Genomic DNA, 21,434 nt, shown 5'->3' with positions numbered 1-21,434 from the left:
CTATCTATCTTATCTATCTATCTTATCTATCTATCTTATCTATCTCTATCTCTATCTCTATCTCTATCTCTATCTCTATCTCTATCTCTATCTCTATCTCTATCTCTATCTCTATCTCTATCTCTATCTCTATCTCTATCTCTATCTCTATCTCTATCTCTATCTCTATCTCTATCTCTATCTCTATCTCTATCTCTATCTCTATCTCTATCTCTATCTCTATCTCTATCTCTATCTCTATCTCTATCTCTATCTCTATCTCTATCTCTATCTCTATCTCTATCTCTATCTCTATCTCTATCTATCATATTCTCTGAACCATTTGCTTTTCTATTCAATTTAGTGTCATCAATAAACATGGTTCTTTCTTTCAAATCATTTATGTATAATATAATAATGTACATATATCGTATACCTGCGGCACTCTGTTCATCACTCATTGTGAATCCATTTATCCCAACTCTCTGCCTTCCAGGAGCTAGCCAGTCCTCTATCCATGCTAACACATTACTTTCAACTCTACATGGATCCGTATCTTATGGGTAAGTCTTCTTGAATGCCTTCTAGATATCCAAGAATACAATATCCACCTGTTCCCCTCTAGCCACCGCACTCATTATACCCTCAAAGAACTCCAATAAGTTTGTTAAACAGGACCTGCCCTTCATGAATCCATACCTTGTCTGTTTGATGGAATCATTTCTAATCAGAGGTCCTGTTATTTTTTCCTTAACAATAGCTTCACGAATTTTCCGAAATACAGACATTAAGCCATCTGGCAGAGATGACCTCAGTTTCCCACGCTCACCCTGTTTTCCTGCCACCTCAGCACGGATAAACTTCCTCTTGTCCTCATCCAACGACCCATGAGTCTCAGCATCAAACATCTTATACTCTGCATCTTCTACGATCTTCAATAGGATCCTACCGTCAAACACATTGTTACTTCTCCCCCCCCACCCACCCTGCTCTCCACTTTCCATAAGAATCGCTCACTCCATGATTCCCTTGTTTCCTTGTTCTTTTGTCCTGCTCCACTAATTTTCCATTTGGCATGTATTCTTGCAAGTGACAGAAATGCCTCCTCCCTTACCTTCATTCAAGACAGTCTTTCCAGGTGAGGCAAAACTTCACCTGCGAGTCTGTTGGGGTCATCTACTATATACAGTGCTCTTGAAGAGGCCTCCTCTACATTGGCGAGACCCAATGTAAACTGGGTCAAGCACCTCCGTTCCATTCACAACAAGTGAAATTTCCTGGTGGCCAACTATTTTAATTCTTATCCCCATTCCAGTTCCAACATGTTAGTCCATTGTCTTCTCTTTTATCACACTGAGGCCACTCTCAAAATGGAGAAACAAATCTTGTATTCTGTCTTGGTAGCCTCCAATCTGATTGCATGAACATTGATTTCTCTTTCCGTTTCTCCTCTCCCCCACCCCCCGCCCCCCGGACCCCCAACACCCTTTACTCTTCTATTCGCCACTCTGGCCTCCTACCCCTTCTCGCTTGCCTATCACTTTTTCCCCTTGTGCCCTCCTCCTCCCCTTTCTCCCATGATTCTATCAGATTCCTTCTCCTTTCCAACATTTATCACATCCTCTTCCACACTTACCTGGCTTCGCTTATCACCTTCTAGCTTGTATCGAAGTTCTCACATCCCTTCAATTTATAATATCTCTCTGTCATGTTAGGTGAGCCCTCTACCATGAAGACAGATATAAAATAGTCGATCAAGGCCTCAGCCATTTCCACATTACCCAATATAAAGTGCCCCTACTTATCTTCCAAGGAACCTAATTTTCTCTTTAGGCACCCTTTTCTGCTTTATATAATTATAAAAACTATTTGTTTTAGATTTTCTGCTGGTTTAATTTTATAGTCCATTTTCCCTTTCCTTATTGTTTGCTCAGTAGTTCTTTGTTGCTTTTTAAAGTGTTCCAAATCTTCTGGTTTCCCACTACCCTCGGAGACTTTGTATGCACGAGTTTTTACTATGATGCCCTCTTTAATGTCGGTGTATCCAAAGCTGGCTCTCTCCATCCTTACTTTCCCTGCTTTTAACAGGGATATACTTTTTTTTTGAGTACCATGAAAAATCACTGAAAATCTTGCGCTGTTCTTCAACTGTCCCACCAGATAATCTGTGTTCCCAATCTGTTAGCCAGCTCCACTCTCTGCTCCTTGTCATCTTCCTTGTTTTGGCACAATACACTGGTTTAAGAGCAAACTATTGCAGCCTTCATTTGTTTGAGAAATTCAGTCATACTTTCCAAGAGGATCCCCAACTGCAAGGTTGTTAACTTTACCTGAGTCATTGCACAGGACCAGATCTAAGATAGCATTTTCCCTTGTAGGTTCACTAAGATGCTGTTCAAGAAAGCTATCACAGATACTTTCTATGAAGTCCTTCACAAGACTGTCTCGACCAACTTGATTCACCCAATTTATGTACAAATTAGAGTCCTCTTTTCAGCTGCATCAGATATTTCTTGTTTTATTGCCTGTGCTACTTCAGTATTATTTGGATTATTCAGTGGACCATAGACAACTCCCAACTGTGATTTCTCCCCACCCTCCACCTTTACTTCTCCTACTTCTCAACATTCTGCTCCTTACCTTGATAGTAGGGAAGGCACATCATCAACTATAATACTTGAGGTCCTTAAGGAGAACTAATCTGTCCCAAAAATTGCTGCCCAACTTTTATTGATGTGCGATAGAGAGCCTACTGACATACGGAATGATAGTGTGGTACTCCAGCTACAGCAAGACAGATCACAAAGTACTTCAGCGGGTGATTAGGATGGCTCAGCACATCACTGGGACTCAACTACTGGACCTAGAGACAATCTACAATTATCAATGTCTATGAAGCACTAGTAGCATCATTAAAGACCCATCCCAACCCAGACATTGTCTGTTCAATCTCCTGCCACCCAGTAGGAGATAGAGAAACATCTTAGCCAAGACAGTGAGACTGAAAAGCAGCTTCTTCCTGAGTGCTGTTGTACAGCTGGATAATGCTACACCCTGGCTTGTCAGTGGCCTTTGAGGGTTATTAGCTGTGATGGAGTGTTATTCATTTTTTTAAGTTAAGCTATACCCACACATTGTAAATATCTGCTTTTGCATGGGCTGTAGTAGTACCACAATCTCGTTGTCTTGAGCAATAGCAATGAAGTTCTATTCTTAGATCTTATATCATCTCTCTCTATTGCCCTGACCTCATCCTAATTTACATTCAAAGTTCAAAGTAAATTATTATTAAAGTACATGTGTATGCACCCTGAGATTCCATTCCTTGTGGGCATTCATGCCAAATACAAAGAAACAAAAAAAAAGCAATAAATATCATGAATATGAGATGACGAGTCCTTGAAAGAGAGTCCCTAGCTTGTGGAAACAGCTCAGTGCTGGAGTGAGTGAAGCTGAGTGAAGTTATCCCCTCTGGTTCAAGAGCCTGAGGGACAAGCTGACGTTTGACCAATTTAACATCGGGCTGGATTGGAAAGGTCGGGGATGAGCCGAATCAAAGCAGTGGGGCCTGGAGCTGAGAGTGGGGAAGGAGCCGTTATTTAGCCATTGCTCAAACTGTCTTGGAGCTGATTCAAAGCGACGATGCCCAGGCCTCAGAGTGAAGAACCAGCTGGTTTGGCAGATTTAAGTGCTGAAAAGTTCAGGGTGTTGGGGCCAGAGGCAAGGAAGGGGCCGGTGTTCAGCTTGCTGCTCGGCAAGGTTTCTCTCATCTCTGCGCTGAATTGAGGCTATGGCCTGGACCAGCTGTAGTGATGACTGGCGTTGCGGTTGTGAACTCAATTTTGTGAACTTTAATTCGGAATGTTATTTGCTTACTTTTTTATTGCTTGCATGATTTGTTCTTTAGTTTTCTCATTGGCTGTTGGACAGTCTTTTTTTAATAGGTTCTATTGGGTTTCTTTGCTTTGTGTCTGCCTGTAAGGAGACAAATTTCAGTTTTATATAGTATTGGCCCATTGAGTCTGCTCCATCATTCCATTATGACTGATTTATTAACCTTCTCAACTCCATTTTCCTACCTTCTCCTCGTAATCTGTGATAACCTGACTAATCAAGAGTCTGTCAACCTTCGCTTTAAATATCCTCAATGACTTGGCCTCCACAATCAGCAGTGGCAATGCATTCTACACATTCACCACCTACAGCTAAAGAAATCCCTCCTTATTTCTGTTCTAAATGCACGTCCCTCTCTTCTAAAGCTACGTCCTCTGGTCTTACCCACTATAGGAAACATACTCTCCATATCCACTCTATCATATTCAATCGGTTTCATTGAGATCCTCCAGCATTCTTCTAAACTATTGAGTACAGTCCCAGAGCCATCAAACACTCCTCATACATTAGCCCTTAGATTCTCAGAATCATACTTGCCTACCTCCTTTGGACTCTCTCCAATGCCAGCACTTTTTTTTTTAAATGAAGTGTCTAAAACTGCTCACAATACTCCAAGTGTGGTCTGACCAATGCCTTATAAAAGCTCAGCATATATTCTAGTCCTCTTGAAATGAATGCTAACATTGCATTTGCCGTTCTTATCACCAACTCAACCTGCAAGTTGACCTTTAGGGAATTCTGCTCTAAGACTCCCAAGTCCCTAAGCACCTGATTTTTTAATTTTATCTGTGTTTAGAAAATAGGTGTATTGAGGTCTAGGTCTTGGAGCTTATTGATTAATTTTGAGAGGGTGATGGTATTGAATGTCAGGCTGTAGTCAATGAAGAACATCCTATTGTATGCATCATCACTGTCCAGATGTTGCAAGGTTAAGCGAAGAACCAATGAAATGGCATCTGCTGTTGACTGGTTGTGACATAAACAAATTAGAGCTGATCTAAGTCACTACTCCACCTCCCTTATCTTCCATATAATCTGATACCCTAGGATATTTAATTCCCAGACATCACTACCCAGCAGCCATAGTTCTGTAATGGCCATTAAATCATACTCCTCTGTACTAATCTGTGCTATAAATTCATTAAACTTGTTTCAAATACTACTGGCATTCAGATTAAGTGCCCTTACACTCACTGTCTTTTTAGAATCTTGTGACTTTTCTGTCCTTTGCATTTGATTTTTCTGTACTCCACTCTTACATATTTATTTTCTGACTATTTCTTTGGTCTCTGCTCCTCTTCCCTCTGTCTTTCTGCTTGGATTTCCACACCCTGCCATATTAGTTTAAACCCTTCCCAACAACACTAGGAGACAATCCGGCTTAAACATTGATCCTGGTCCTGCCCAGGTGTAAACACCCCAGTTTGTACTGGTCCTACCTCTCCTGAACTAGTCCCAATGCTTCAGAAATCTTACACCCTCCTTCCTGCACTATTCCTCAAGCATGTAGTTATCCTCACTATGCTGCTATTTCTACTCTGACTACCATGTGACATGGGCAGCAATCCTGAGATTTTTACCTTTGAGGTCCTGCTTTTTACATTTATTTTCCATCTACCTAAATTCAGCTTGTAGGATTACCTCCTGCCTTTTTCCTATGTCGTTGGTACATACATGCACCACAACAACTGACTGTTCAACCTGAGACATCCTTGTCCCTTGCATATAGGAGGCAACACACCCAAGAGATTAACTTGCCTTCAAAGTTCCAGGATCTCATGGCTCTGGAGACGGGCAAACTGAAGGTCAGTGTCCTGGCAGGAAATAGGTGGAGATAGATCTCTGGCTGTGTGCCCAAAGACCTGAGATCTTTGGGCATAGAGTTCATAAAAAGCAACTTTTAACATCGTAAATCAGCGAGTTGTTTGTTATGCCTCCTCTCTCTCTGTGGAAGAGAGTCACTTTTTTCACCCTTATTAGGGAGAGAGAGAGAGAGCCTGTGATATGTCGAATACTGGGTGAACGAGTAGTCTTTGGGATACTGTAAGTCTGTCTTTGCTGCTGCTTTGCTGCACATATGAGTGCTCGATGGTGGGTGCTGATGCTTTCTTTTTGCTGGTGGGGAGGGGAGATCATTGTTTTGTTGCTGCTTACATGTGGGAGGGGGAAGCTGGGGGGTTCTGTGGGGTTCTAATTGTAATTCTAGCTTCGACTAGTGGCTTAATATAGGGAGTGATAGCCCCCAGCCCGGCCAAACTTAAGAAATCTCATTTAGTTATATGCTGCACAATATGTCCCCTGTTACAAATCAGTACCCCGAAATAACAGACAGTGCACAATATGCGATTAAACGAATGAGCTTTATAATTCTTAATTTGAATATATGGTTAGTAAAGGAAACAAAAAAAATTTTAAAAGGGCCCATTATCATGAAACAGTCTAATGCACAAACGTTGGAGCTCACAGATAAGCCATCAACCTCCTCCGATTGTCGCTAACCTTCGGACCCTCACTCCAAGTCCACTCCATCCGGCAGTTTACCAGCTCTCTCCATTTGCGTCTTCTCTCCTCATCTCTCCCCATCAAAAGACCACGAAAATCTCTCTTCCAGACTCTCAAAAAAGAACAGCATTTCTCTCATTGGATAGCTCCTGTATTCCAAACCCCGTTATCTCTAGTCATATCCCAAACATGTAACATGCTGTGTTGGCGCGTGGCCTAGTGGGCAAGGCATCAGACTAGTAACCTGAAGGTCACTGGTTTGAGCCTCAGCTGAGGCAGCGTGTTTGTGTCCTTAACAACACATTGCTCTGCGACGTCACCGGTGCCAAGCTGCATGGGTCCTAGTGCCCTTCCCTTGGACAACATCGGTGGCGTGGAGAGGGGAAGGCCTGCAGCTTGGGCAACTGCCGGTTTCCCATACAACCTTGCCCAGGCCTGTGCCCTGGAAACTCCAGGCACAGATCCATGGTCTCTCGAGACCGACGGATGCCACCACCATGCTGTAAGGTTTCACTGCTAATGCAATGGTTTCTCTGTAGCAGAACTGTTTGGGATATTAATTAAATATGGAATATTTAACTGTCATTCATTCTTTGGGGGCACTCCTGTTATCTTGGATGGTTGTGAAGAAAATGCATTTCAGGATGTATATTGTATATATTTTTCTGACATTAAATTTACCTTTGAAACCTTAGAAAATACTCTCTAATATTAAGTAAACCTCCTAAAGGTTTACTACAATGTTATGCTATGAGCAAAGATACCCTCCCTTTACACTCCCTACAGTATTTGTTTCTCACCGTACAGGCAGAAAATAATTGTTGCACAATCTTTCAATTGAATTAAATGCTTTGACCTCATGGTCAAGACTCATTGAAGTTGATACTGAATTGAAGCTTGGTCAGGCCAAAGTAAGAATTTGCCCTTGTACGCTGATGTGCTGGCATTTAAACATGGAGTGGGTGAGTAGGCAGGTGGGAGGAAAGGAGCTTGTTTTGTTGTGTTCTATTGTTGTTTGTGTTCTGTGGACATGCTATGTTGGTGCCAGAATGTGTGTTGACACTTGCGAGCTGCCTCTAGCACAAACTTAGGTTGTGCTGGTTACTTTACTTTATTGTCACCAAACAATTGACACTAGAGCGTATAATCATCACAGCGATGTTTGATTCTGCGCTTCGTGCTCCCTGGAGTACAAATCGAAGTAAATATAATAAAAATTTAAATTATAAATCATAATTAGAAAATAGAAAAGGGAAAGTAAGGTAATCCAAGTCAGGTACGGCGCAGATCCAGGTCAGGATCTGTTCAGCAGTCTTATCACAGTTGGAAAGAAGCTGTTCCCAAATCTGGCCGTTAACTGGTTGTTACACGAACATTGCATTTCACTGTATGTTTTGATGTGCATGTGATAAATGAATCTGAATGTTTTTTATGGTGCATGTATTTTTGAGATTTATCCTGATTGCAGAATGGGACGTGATTTTCACTTCCAATCATGCAGCGTTGGATTCACATGACAGTCAAAATTCAGCCAATGTAGTGTTGAAGGAAGGTTACAATGTTGGAGGTGCTGAATTTTGGCTGAGATGTTAAGCTGAGCCCTCATCTGCTTGCTCAGGTGGCTGTATAAGATCCAGCAGTGTTATTTTGAAGAGCAGGAAATTTCTCTTTGGAGCAATGCTGTGTATTTACCGCTCAACCAACACTACTGAAAGTGGATTATCTGGTCAATGTTGTTTTGTGATCTTGCAGAGTGCAAATTGATTGTCTTGGTTCTGACATTACAACATTAGCAGCACTTCAAAAAATACTTAATTGCTAGAAAATGCTTGCGGGAGATTAAGATCTTTAATGCTGCCATATAAATGCAAGTCTTTCTGATAATTATCGGTTTATTTCTTACCACATGTTAAATTTTAATTGTATTTCATTCTGCATAACTGATGTCATTACTCATTACCATACAGATCTGCATTCATTCCATTTGCAGACCAATAGTTATGAGCAAAATTCTGCGAACTGGAAACTCTGCATTATTTTTGTTTAAACATAAACAAAACCCTTTATGTTTCAAATTTTCAATCAACATATGACAAAATAAGCTAATCGCTTTGTATCCGATATCTGAGATGATGTTCAGAAAATAATTCAAATGTTTGTCATTTCATATTGGCCAGGTTGCCTTTGATAATTTTTTGTGTACACTCACTCCGGAAAAAAGTAGTTAAGATCTTGGCTTAATGTCAGCCATAACATGTTATCTATTGCTCAGCCCTCCTCTCTAAGTCCTACACTGAAATGTTGTCTTAGATTTTTGTGGTTCATTTGCTGATGTGAAACTTGAACCCAAGACTATGAATCAGAGGGAAGAGTGATGTCAACAAAGAGCTACACACACAAAATACTGGAGGAACTCAGCAGAACAGGCAGCATCTAGGAAAGGAGTACATACAGTCGATGTTTCAGGCCGAAACCCTTCTGCAGGAGGTCTGAATGAGTTTTCACTTCAATTATGAATTATTTTGTTTATTGCTATTCATCAGTAACTTGAAATCAGGAACTTTTCCAATGTTTTAATTGTCAGTTTGGCAGCTCTGCTTTTGCGCAACATTGAAAAAATATCATTTTGCTGAAAAAAAATTCAGCAGATGCATAGAGTATATTTTTTATTGCTCGGCAGGATTCAGACATTTGTTGCTTAATTCAACACCTGGGGGAAAAATAAAAGCAAATGTGTTTTATTTATAGAAATCGGCTTCATTTAATTTGAAATGTTAGTGTTTCCAGCTAATCTGGACATTGTAAATCAACTGGGTCAAGTCACGAAGGAACATTTGTCTCTACTGTGCACAACAATTGAGTTTTTGAAATGACTTCCTGTCAGCAGGGTCTGCTAGCAGGTTGTATCTTCTGCATTGGTTTTGAATAATAAATTCTGATTATGAAGACACTGTTAGATAACATTTTGAGCTTATCATAGAATATTCCTTTCATGACGAGTGCAATAACCAATGGAGTGCGAAAAACTCAGCATGAGGGCAAATTTTCACACTTCAAAGGGTATTCTTGCTGTCTTCTTGTGAAAAATGTCAAAGAATCTGTGAAATTGTAAACTCTTGAGTAAATTACTTAGCTGCATCCACAGGGGGAAAAAACAACCAGTACTTTCATTATTTCAAGTGACACCTTCAAAGGTCAAGAATTTCTTACCTATGCTGATTACACTTAGTTCAGAAACAAATTTGTTCATTAATCCACGTGCAGGAATTGAAACCCTCATAGTCCAATTGTTTGAAAGTGATATGGTACCAATCAAATCCACAAACTTATAAGGGAATCTCATAGAGGATCATCTCGGATTATAATGAACTATGCTATACAGCAGGGCAGCTACCAACATACAAATTCATCAGTGTCATCTGGCCATCAAGGGACTGGAGAAAAATTAAACTGGGCTGTAAACAGTCAAGATAAGCAGGAATTAAAATTGGTATGTACGTCAACCAGAACCAGATATTATTCAGATTCACATTTATTTATCACTTGTACATCAAAGCATACAGTGAAATGTGTTGTGTTCATTAACAGCTAGCACAGCCTAAGGATGTGCTGGAGGTAGCCTGCAAGTGTTGCGTTACACTCTGGTGCTAACTTAGCATGTTCACAATGTTCAGCAGAGCAGCACAAACAGTAATAACAAAACAAAACAAGATAACAACAGCAAAACAAGTCCCTTTCCCATCCAATCACGCACACAGAAAGGCCTCCAACCCCAGGACATGCTTTTAACGTCTTGTTCTACTCTTCCTCTTTAACATCAAAAGCCTGTTGTTAAAGTCTGCATTCATTCCAATAGATGCTTAATAGTTATACTCTCACAATAAGTGTGATTGACAGTGTTTTTTAATTTTGTAATTTATAGTAATTTTGTAATTTGCACTGAACTGCTACTACTGCAAAACAACAAGTCTCATGGCAGCACACACAAAATGCTGGAGGAACTCAGCAGGCCAGGCAGCATCTATGGAACAAAGTACAGTCAGTGTTTTGGGCTGAAACCCTTTGGCAAGAAAAAAGCTGAGGAGTAGATTTGAAAGGTGGGGGAGGGAAGAGAGAAATGCCAGACGATAGGTGAAACTTGGAGGGAGAGGGATGAAGGAAAGATCTAGGAAGTTGATTGGTGAAAGAGGTAGAAGGCCATGAAGAAAAAAAAATAGGAGTGGGGAGAAGCACCAGAGGAAGGCGATGGATGGGCAAGGAGCTAACATGAGAGAGGAACAAGGGGATGGGAAATGGTGAAGGGAGATAAAGCCAGAACAAGCAGAATCTCCCAGGAGCCACCTGTTTTAATTCCACTTCCTATTCCCATTCCGATATGCTCATTCATGGCCTCCTCCACTGTCGGGATAAGGCCACACTTAGGTTGGAGGATCCACACCTTATATTCCGTTTGGGTAGCCTCCAACCTGATGGCATGAACATCAATTTCTCAAACTTCTAGTAATGCCTCCCCCCCCCCCCCCCCCCAACTTCGTCATTTCCCACCCCCTTGGCCCTCTCTCATGTCTCCTTGCCCCACCCATTGCCTCCCTCTGGTGCTCCCCCCCACCCCTTTTTTCCTTCTTCCATGGTCTTCTGCCTCTTTCACCAATCAACTTCCTAGCTGTTTGCTTCATCCCTCCCCCTCCAAGTTTCACCTATAGCCTGGCGTTTCTCTCTCCCCTCGCCCCACCTTTCAAATCTACTCCTCAGCTTTTTTTCTCCAGTCCTGCCAAAGAGTTTCGGCCGAAATGTCAACTGTTCTTTTTTCCATAGATGACCTGCTGAGCTCCTCCAGCATTTTGGGTGTGTGGTGCTAGGATTTCCAGCATTTGCAGATTTTCTCTTGTTTGTTAACAAATTTCATGGCATAGGCCAGTGATAACAAAACCTGATTCTGATTCATAGCTCCCTGAGGGTGCCAACATATGGATAAGGGGGGATGCCATGCCTTGATCTGTTGGGACAGTGGGTAAAAAAGTTGCAAAGTTATATTGCAGCTGCTAATTCTTTGAAAGTGACGTCACAGGAAGGTAAGGTCATAAAGACATACTATGGCACAGATTTGCCTTCATAAATTAAGTATTGAGTGCAGGAGTTGGGATGTTTTGTTGAAGTTGCATGGTGATGCCTAATTTGGAGTATTGTGTGCAGTTGTGGTCACGAATCTGCAGCAAAGATATCAATAAGATTGAAAAGTGCAAAAGAAAATTTACACAGATGTTGTCAGGACTTGTGAACCTGACTTATAGGGAACGGTTGAATAGGTTAGTGCTTTATTGCCCAGAGCATAGAAGAGTGTGGGGAGATTTGATCGAGATTCACAGATTTAAGAGGGGTATAGATAGGATAAATGCAAGCAGGCATTTTCCACTGAGGTTAGGTGAGACTATAACTGGAGGTCATGGGTTTAGGGTGAAAGGTGAAATGTTTAAAAGGGAACATGTTTGAAGAGGATACAGAAATGATTCACCAGTTGTTGCCTGGATTAGAGAGTATGAACTACAAGGAAAGGTTGGACAAGCTTTAGCAGTTTCCTGTGGCACATCAGAGACCTGCTAGAAATACATAAAATTATGAAAGGCATAAATAGGGCAAGTAATGATAGCCTTTTTCACAGAGTGGAAATGTCAAATAACTGGAATGCATAGATTTTGAGGTGAGAGGGGAAAAGTTTTTTACATAGAGTGGTAGGTACCTGGAATGCACTGCTAGGGGAATTGGCAGAAGCAAATATCATAACTCTTTCAAGTGGCATTTAGACAGATGTGAACAGGCAGGGGGAAAGTGAGAGCAGGGAAGAAATTGGCAGCAAAAGTAATTATGTGATTAAGGGCAGTGGGCATTCAATGTAGAAATGGCAGTAAGTAATGAATAGATCTTGCGAGAGTAAAAGGATGGAAAGGTGATTCCATTTGGGCCAGCGATTCTGGATTCAAGAGAAATGGTCGAGATTTTGGAGTGAGAGCTCTCAACTAAATAACCGGACCACAGAGGCAATAGAATAGTTTGATATTGGAGCCATGAGAGAATGAAACTGAGACTTCTGCTAGGCACTGATGGTTTATCAGCAGAGCTGTGAAGATGAGGAATACTAAAAACATGACTATGGGTGGGCAGAGATGAGATCAGAGAAAAGTGAAGAGAAGAAGGATCCAGAGGCATACTGGAATTTGAACTGCTGAAGTCATCTTACGTCTGAAAAGGAAGGCGGAAAGGTGTTTTTTACCCACTGAAGCACTCAATATTTACAGGATACAGTAGAACTGTGGACCAGGACAGCTCTATGATGGTGTGTGTTTATAAAAAGAGGTCAAGAGTATGCATGTGCTGGTCATGGCTTTGAGCATAGGTCTGAAATGCATTGAGAGCAGTGATGAGAGAAATGCCAATGTACCTGTGTTGTCTCAGGATGAGCTGAGAGCAGTGTTAAGAATTTGCAAGGATTCCTAAATCTGAATAAGATAGCTGAGTTATAATTTACAAAAAAAAACAGGTATAGAAAACCTACAGCACAATACAGGCCCTTCAGCCCACGATGTCATGCCAAACATGTACTTATTTTAGAAATTACCTAGGGTTACCTATAGCCCTCTATTTTTCTAAGCTCCATGAACTTATCCAGGAGTCTCTTAAAAGACCCTATCATATCCGCCTCCACCACCATTGCCGGCAGCCCATTCCATGCACTCACCATCCTCTGCGTTTATTTATAAAAAAAAAAACTTGCCCCTGACATCTCCTCTGTACCTGCTTCCAAGCACCTTTTAACTGTGCCCTCTCGTGCTAGCCATTTCAGCCCTGGAGAAAAATCCTCTGACTATCCACATGATCAATGCCTCTCATCATCTTATACACCTCTATCAGGTCACCGCTCATCCTCCACCTTTCCAAGGATAAAAGGCCAAGTTCACTCAACTTATTCTCATAGGGCATACCCCCTAATCCAGGCAACACACTTGTAAATCTCCTCTGCACCCTTTCTATAGTTTCCACATCCTTCCTGTAGTGAGGTGACCAGACTTGAGCACAATACTTCAAGTGAGGTCTGACCTGGGTCCTGTAAAGCAGTAACATTACCTCTCGGCTCTTAAACTCAATCCCACAATTGATGAAGGCCAATGCACCGTATGCCTTCTTAACCACAGAGTCAACCTGCGCAGTAGCTTTGAGTGTCTTATGGACTCGAACCCCAAGATCCCTCTGATCCTCCACACTGCCAAGAGTCTTACCATTAATACTATATACTGCCATCATATTTGACCTACCAAAATGGGCTACCTCACACTTATCTGGGTTGAACTCCATCTGCCACTTCTCAGCCCAGGTCTGCATCCTATTGATGTCCTGCTGTAACCTCTGACAGCCCTCCATTCTATCCACGATGCCCCTAACCTTTGTGTCATCAGCAAATTTACTAACCCATCCCTCCACTTCCTCATCCAGGTCATTTTTGAAAATCACACCACTGGTCACTGACCTCTTGCTGAAATCCATATACACTACATCTACTGCCCTACCTTCATCAAGGTATTTAGTGACATCCTCAAAAAATTCAATCAGGCTTGTAAGGCATGACTTGCCTTTGACAAAGCCATGCTGACTATTCCTAATCATATTATGCCTCTCCAAATGTTCATAAATTCTGCCTCTCAGTATCTTCTCCATCAACTTACCAATCACTGAGGTAAGACTCACTGGTCTATAATTTCCTGCACTATCTCCTCTCCCTTTCTTGAATAAGGGATCAACATCTACAACCCTGCAATCCTTCAGAACCTCTCCCATCCCCATTGTCTGGTCCCGGTGACTTATCCAATTTGATGCTTTCCAAAAGCTCCAGTACATCCTCTTTCTTAATGTCTGTATGCTCAACCTTTTCAGTCCGCTGAAAGTCATCCCTACAATTGCCAAGGTCCTTTTCCGTAGTGAATACTGAAGCAAAGTATTCATTAAGTACCTCCGCTGTCTCCTCTGGTTCCATACACACTTTTCCACTGTCACACTTGATTGGTCCTATTCTGTCACATCTTATCCTCTTGCTCTTCACATACTTGCAGAATTCCTTGGGGTTTTCCTTAATCCTGCTTGCCAAGGCCTTCTCATGGCCCCTTCTGGCTCTTCTAATTTCATTCTTAAGCTACGTCCTGCTAGCCTTATAATTTTCTAGATCTCTATCATTACCTACTCTTTTGAACCTTTTGTAATCTTTTCTTCTTGACTAGATTTTCAACAGCCTTTGTACACCACGGTTCCTGTACCCTACTATCCTTTCCCTGTCTCATTGGAACGTACCTGTGCAGAGCATCACGCAAATATCCCCTGAACATTTGCCACATTTCTGCTGTGCAGTTCCCTGAGAACATCTGCTCTCATTTTCTGCTTCCAAGCTCCTGCCTGATAGCTTCATATTTCCCCTTACTCCAATTAATCACTTTCCTAATTTGTCTTTTCCTATCCCTTTCCAATGCTATGGTAAAGGAGATAGAATTATGATCATTATCTCCAAAATGCTCTCCCACTGAGAGACCTGACACCTGAGCGGGTTCATTTCCCAATACCAGATCAAGCATAGCCTCTCCTTTTGTAGGCTTATCCACATATTGTGTCAGAAAACCTCTCTGAACACACCTAACAAGTTCCACCCCTTCTAACCCCTTGCTCTAGGAAGATGCCAATCAATATTTGGAAAATTAAAATCTCCCACTATGATGACCCTGTTATTATTACAGCTTTCCAGAATCTGTCTCCCTATCTGCTCCTCAATGTCCTTGTTACTATTGGGTGGTCTATAAAAAACACCCAGTCGAGTTATTGACCCTTTCCTGTTCCTAACTTCCACCCACAGAGACTCGGTAGACAATCCCTCCATGACTTCCTCCTTTTGTGCAGCCATGACACTATCTGATCAACAGTGTCACGCCCCCATTTCTTTTGCCTCCCCCCCCGTCCTTTCTGAGACATCTAAAGCCTGGCACTCTAAGTAACCATTCCTGTCCGTGAGCCATCCAAGTCTCTGTAATGGCCACAACATCATAGCTCCAAGTACGGATCCATGCTGTAAGCTTATCTGCTTTGTTCATGATGCTTCTTGCATTAAAATAGACACATCTCAAACCATCGGTCTGAGTGCCTCACTTCTCTATCACCTGCCTATTCTCCCTCTCACACTGCCTACAAGGTTTCTCTATTTGTGAACCAACCGCCTCTTCTTCCATCTCTTCAGATCGGTTCCCACCCCCCAGCAATTCCAGTTTAAACTCTCCCCAATAGCCTTAACAAACCTCCCCACCAGGATATTGGTCCCCCTTGGATTCAAGTGCAACCCGTCCTTTTTGTACAGGTCACATCTGCCCCAAAAGAGGTCCCAATGATCCAGAAATCTAATTCCCTCCCACCTGCTCCAGTCCCTCAGCCACGCATTTATCCTCCACCTCACTATTCCTATTCTCACTGTCGTGTGGCACAGGCAGTAATCCCGAGATGACTACCTTAGTAGTCCTGCTTCTCAGCTTCCTTCCTAACTCCCTGTAGGCTGTTTTCAGGACCTCCTCCCTTTTCCTACCTATGTCGTTGATACCAATATGTACCACAACCTCTGGCTATTCTCCTTCCTACTTCAGGATATCGTGGATGTGATCAGAAACATTCCGGACCCTGGCACTTCGGAGGCAAACTACCATCTGTGTTTCTTTCCTGTGTCCACAGAATCGCCTATCTGACCCCCCCCCCCCCTAACTATATAGAGTCCCCTATCACTGCTGCCATCCTCTTCCTTTCCCTACCCATCTGAACTACATAGCCAGATTCTGCCAGAGGCGCAGCCAGTTGCTTCCCCCAGGTAGGTCGTACTTACAGGAGTACTTATTGTAAGGGGACAGCCACAGGGGTACTCTCTAGTATCTGACTCTTGCCCTTCCCTGTCCTGACTATTACCCACTTATCTGTCTCCCAAGGCCCCGGTGTGACCTCTTGCCTATAGCTATCACTCTATCACTATCCTCATTCCTCATATCTCTATCACTTTCTTATTTTCCCTGACCAGACGAAGGTCATCGAGCTGCAGCTCCAGTTTCCTAACACGGTCCCTAAGGCACTGTCGCTCGACGTACCTGGTGCAGATATGGCTGTCCAGGAGGTTGGGAGTCTCCCAGACATCCCACATCTGACACCCAGTACAGAACTCTGGCCTCACAGACGTACTTCCTGTTCATCACAGATAGCTTACCTCTCCTTGACCCCCTATCACCAAAGCTCCATTGAACCAAAGCCCTCCTACTTTGTCTCCCTCTACTCTGTCGCCTGCTCTATAAAGCTGTCTTCTATTAAATCCTTCCCGCCGGTCTAACTCACTAACATCCATGCGGTCGTACCTTTAGTGTAAACCATTTTCTTCCCACATACTTTTTTTTAAGATGGAAATGATATCAAAATGAATTGAACTTTCCTATACACATGAACTCTAGAAACGAGAGTAGGCTAATTTGCTCCTCAGGCTTGGTCCACCATTCAATAAGATCATGGCTGATAAGTCTTGATCTTGGATTTCTGGCATTAATTATGTTTTAACTAAGATTTTCTTCAATATTGGTAGTTATGACTTTCCCTGTCAGTTTTTTCCCCCACTCATCACTTTTAAAGTCATTGTTAATTTATCTTGGTTCTGGGTTATTATGGCCTCATGTACCAATGTACAGTGAAAAGCTGGTCAAGTCATTACACAGTGCATTGAGCTAGAATAAGGTGTAGCAATAACTTTGCAGAATAAAGTGCAAAAGCTATTGGAAAAAGTGCAGTATAGCTAAGTGAAGAAGTGCAAGCTCAGTGAGGTAGATTGTGAGGCCAAGAGTCCATCTTAGTATATCAGAGTCTATTCAAGAGTCTAGTAACAGTGAGGTAGAATCTGTCCTTGAGCCTGGTGGTGTGCGCTTTCAGGCTTTTGTACCTTTTGCTTGATGGGAGAGGGAAGAAGAGAGAGTGTCTGAGCTGAGTGGGGTCTTTGATTGTGCAGGCTGTTTTATTGAGTCAGTGAAGAGTGTAGACAGAGTTCACAGAGAGGAGATTGGTCCTTGTGATGTGCTGAGCTGGGTCCACAACTCCGCAGTTTCGTGCAGAGCAGTTGCCATACCAGTGGTTATGTATCCAGACAGAGTGCTCTTTATGATAACGCAGAGACCGTCCCTCCCTCCATTTTCTTTTGGTTGCTGAATATTTCTGTTGCTGTGACACAGTAGCATAGTGGTTAGCACAACACTTTAGAGCACCAGCTGCAAATCTGTAAGGAGTTTGTACATTCTCCCTGTGGCCACGTGGGTTTCCTCCAAGTGCTCTGATTTCCTTCCACATTCCAGAAACGTACAGTTTTTGACATAAGTGGTTGTCGGCATGCTATGTTGGTGCTGGTAATGTGGCAACACTTGCAATCTGCCCAGCACAATCCTCGTTAATTGGATTTGACACAAAATAATGCATTTCCCTGCATGTTTTGATGTTCATTTGACAAATAAAGCTAAACATCATTAATCTGATGAGACTATAACCAGTTAAATCAAGGCAAATGGAGCATCAAACTTGATCTTCATGGTTTGGATGGTTTACCCACTGTGGCAGCTGAACTACAGGGGGTATGAGTAAATCTACTTGTGTGAAGAATGCACAAACAGTCTCTCATGAGCTTCCTTTCCTTTGCAGCTGTGCGTATGTTGGACAGGACTACAGTGTTCAGAAGCACGTTGGGAAGGTGTCCCTGGATCAACTTGATGGGGTAGGTATAGGTTTCTTTCAGCTCTTCAAGTTGCTCCTATGTTTGGGTTGTACTGTAAATGTGCTTTAAAAATTCTCGAATATGTTTGTGATTCACCTACATCAAGTCCATTTGATATTACACAAACTCAAAGACTGAGTCATAAATTCCAGTTTATACAGAAAATAAATACTTCAAGATGCTGTTTAAGTGATACCAAAGTTTTAAGCAATTATCTCTTTATTATTTCAGCTGGCTACAAAATCTTATCCTCCCTGTATGCGGCAGTTACACAAGACTCTGAGGGATCACCATCATCTCCGACACGGTGGTCGCATGCAGTATGGACTTTATCTCAAGGGGATAGGCATTACCCTAGATCAAGCCTTGCAGTTCTGGAAATCAGAGTTTATAAAAGGAAAAGTAGAACCAGATAAGGTAATTCATCAGCGGAATTCATCAACAGATTTCTTTCCTGGAGTGAATTTTAATCATCGTAGCATAATCCTGATGCTGATAGTCATGCAAAAGTCGTTACTTATTGTAGTACTCATGTCTTTGAAACTGCAATGTGATATTTCAATTTTTCTGCAAAGGAAAAATTTAATTTTGACAGGATAAAAGTTAAATTTTCATGACTTGCCTCTGCACCAAAGGCAAATTTCTAAAAGTGGAGTTAATGGATGTCATCTACGTGTTCAGTTTAACCATTTTAAGAATGGGATATTTTTGTGCCTTACTAGCAAGTTGGCAGATATCAGCAGTACATACTAAATAATAACCACAGAAGGAAATATAAGGAGCTACCAATTTAACAAAACCATTGCTGGCTCATATATCATTATATTTTACCTAACTGCTGTGGCTCTTTGAGTTAACTGGTTATCGTACCACTTTGCCAATGGCCTTTGCCTCTTGTCATCTAAATAAATTTCAATTTCTGTGTGTATCAGTGTTAAAATAATTTAGAATAGAATTTTAGGTTGTTCCTCTCAGAAGGAGATCATTCTGCCCTTTATACCTGTGCCAGCTCTTTGAAAGAACCATCCAGTTAATTCTTGTTGGCTAATTATTTCCTATGATCTGCATTAATTTACCCAGTTTTTACTGTGTAATATTTGAAACCACTTCCACCCTACAGTGGAATGATGAATTCACATCTAATTGGAGACAGGTGACAGGAAAGAACCTAGACTCAATCTCAGAATCTTTTTTTTAAGTTTAGCTTTATTTGTCACATGAACATCGGAATATACAGTGAAATGAGTTGTTTTATGTCACTGACCAACACAATCTGAGGGTGTGCTAGGGGTAAACTGATAGTATCACTACTCTTCTGAACCCAACATAGCATGCCCATAACTTAGGCTACGTCCACACTAGACCGGATAAGTCCGCAACCGAAGCTTTTTCTCTTCATTTTGACCCTCTGTTCACACTGAAACGGTGTTTTCCTCCCCCAAAAACAGAGCTTTTCTAAAATGCCCTCCAGAGTGTGTAAATTGCAAACGCTGCTTAGGCAGAGCAGTGTGGACGGGGTAACTGGAGAGTTTTAAAAACCATGTCATGACGTGCCGGAACAACCTAACAATTTCAGAACAGACAGCAATGAGACGGAAGCCAGAAGTTAGAAATGTACTCACTAAATACTTTGACCCATAACTTACTGAATAAATAAGTACACTCACTTTGCCCTGTTTTCTGTCCTTGCTTGTATGAAGGTGGTTTACCTATTTATGCAAGTACTTCTCTGACAATAGATGTGTAACAGCCTAATGTAACATTGTATTGAAATACAAGATAACACTGATGTATTTGGGTTTTTTTTTAGTTTTAAGTCCTCCTGTGCGAAAGCCAACAGCTGTCCATCGTTTGGCAATTTCCTTTTAAGTTTTGGGCGGAGACCCTTTGTCAGGAATTTTTTAGTTGTAAAGTGTACCAAGATATTTGAAAAGCTTTGTTTGTATGTTTGCATGACATCCTAACAGATCATTCAATTCACAACATCGAGGTGGTACAAAAGAAAAAAACAGTAATGGAATGTAGAATATAGTGTCGAAGGTACAGAGAAAGAGAAGCGGACAAATAAAGTTCAAGAGCCACGACTAGGTAGATTGTGAGATCAAGAGGTCTGTTCACTGAACTTATAACTGCGGCTTATAGCAGAAGTTGTCCTTGAGCCTGGTGTGCATATTCTCAACCTTTTGTACCTACTGCCCAGTAGAAGGGGGGGGGGGGGGAATCAGAATCAGGTTTATTATCACCGGCAAGTGATGTGAAATTTGTTAACTTAGCAGCAATAGTTCAATGCAATACATAATTTAGCACAGAGAGAGAGAGAGAGAGCTTATGAATAAGGAGAAATAAATAAAACAAAACTTCATAATAAATAAACAAGTAAATCAATTACGTATATTGAATAGATTAAAAAAATGTTCAAAAACAGAAATACTGCATATTTAAAAAGTGAGGTAGTGTCAAAGCTTCAAATTCCATTTAGGAATCGGATGGCAGAGGGGAAGAAACTGTTCCTGAATCAATGAGTGTGTGCCTTCAGGCTTCTGTATTTCCTACCTGATGGTAACAGTGAGAAAAGGGCATGCCCTGGGTGCTGGAGGTCTTTAATAATGGACGCTGCCTTTCTGAGACACCACTCCCTAAAGATGTCCTGGGTATTTTGTAGGCTAGTGCCCAAGATCAAATGGTGGAGCAGACTCAGTGGACTGAATGGCCTGATTCTGCTGTTATGTTTTATGGTCTTACGGCTGTGCCCACATCTCTGCAATTTCTTCAGCAGAGTAGTTGCCATACCTAGCTATAGTGCATCTGGATGGGATGCTTTTTAGGATACATCTGTAAAAATCAGTGAGTGTCAATGGGAACATGAGTTACAGAACTACAAAAGAAAAACAATCACTTGCAATATGTTAACCCAGTATTTGAAATATTTAAAAAATATTTCAGGCTACAACAGTAACTTTCTTTATGTAGCTTTGTACAATGATTGGTCTTAGTGCTAGGAATATGCAATATGAATTGAAAAAGTTAACTAATCTGAGAACTGCATTGTTGAAGAAGTCCATGTTCTAATTATCTTTAGAGTTTGTTCAATGGAATCTGATTAAATGCACAAAAACTTTCATTCTGCATCATCAACAGCAATAGCTAATTGTGGTGGATGAGGCCTTGTTGAAGCCAAGTTTGATCAGAATGCAAAAATAATGGGCACAAACAGCTTCTGATCCTGCAGCAAACTAAATTGGTTAGATTGATTCTG

The 21,434-nt window shown here is 41.6% G+C and overlaps 1 protein-coding gene across 2 annotated transcripts in view; it reads left to right on the top strand.

The window, feature by feature from the left end:
• prim2 (DNA primase subunit 2) overlaps positions 1 to 21,434 on the top strand; it is a 252,834-nt gene that overhangs the window by 159,763 nt on the left and 71,637 nt on the right. For both annotated transcript variants that reach the window (XM_073056525.1, XM_073056526.1), the window contains 2 exons: positions 18,106 to 18,178; positions 18,410 to 18,595. In XM_073056525.1, coding sequence (XP_072912626.1) covers positions 18,106 to 18,178; positions 18,410 to 18,595 — 259 coding nt within the window. The remainder of the gene's footprint in view (positions 1 to 18,105; positions 18,179 to 18,409; positions 18,596 to 21,434) is intronic.

This window comes from Hemitrygon akajei, chromosome 9, assembly GCF_048418815.1.
Source record: "Hemitrygon akajei chromosome 9, sHemAka1.3, whole genome shotgun sequence".
Taxonomy (NCBI): domain Eukaryota; kingdom Metazoa; phylum Chordata; class Chondrichthyes; order Myliobatiformes; family Dasyatidae; genus Hemitrygon; species Hemitrygon akajei.
Note: the sequence above shows the minus strand (reverse complement) of the source record. Positions and strands in the feature narration are given on the sequence as shown.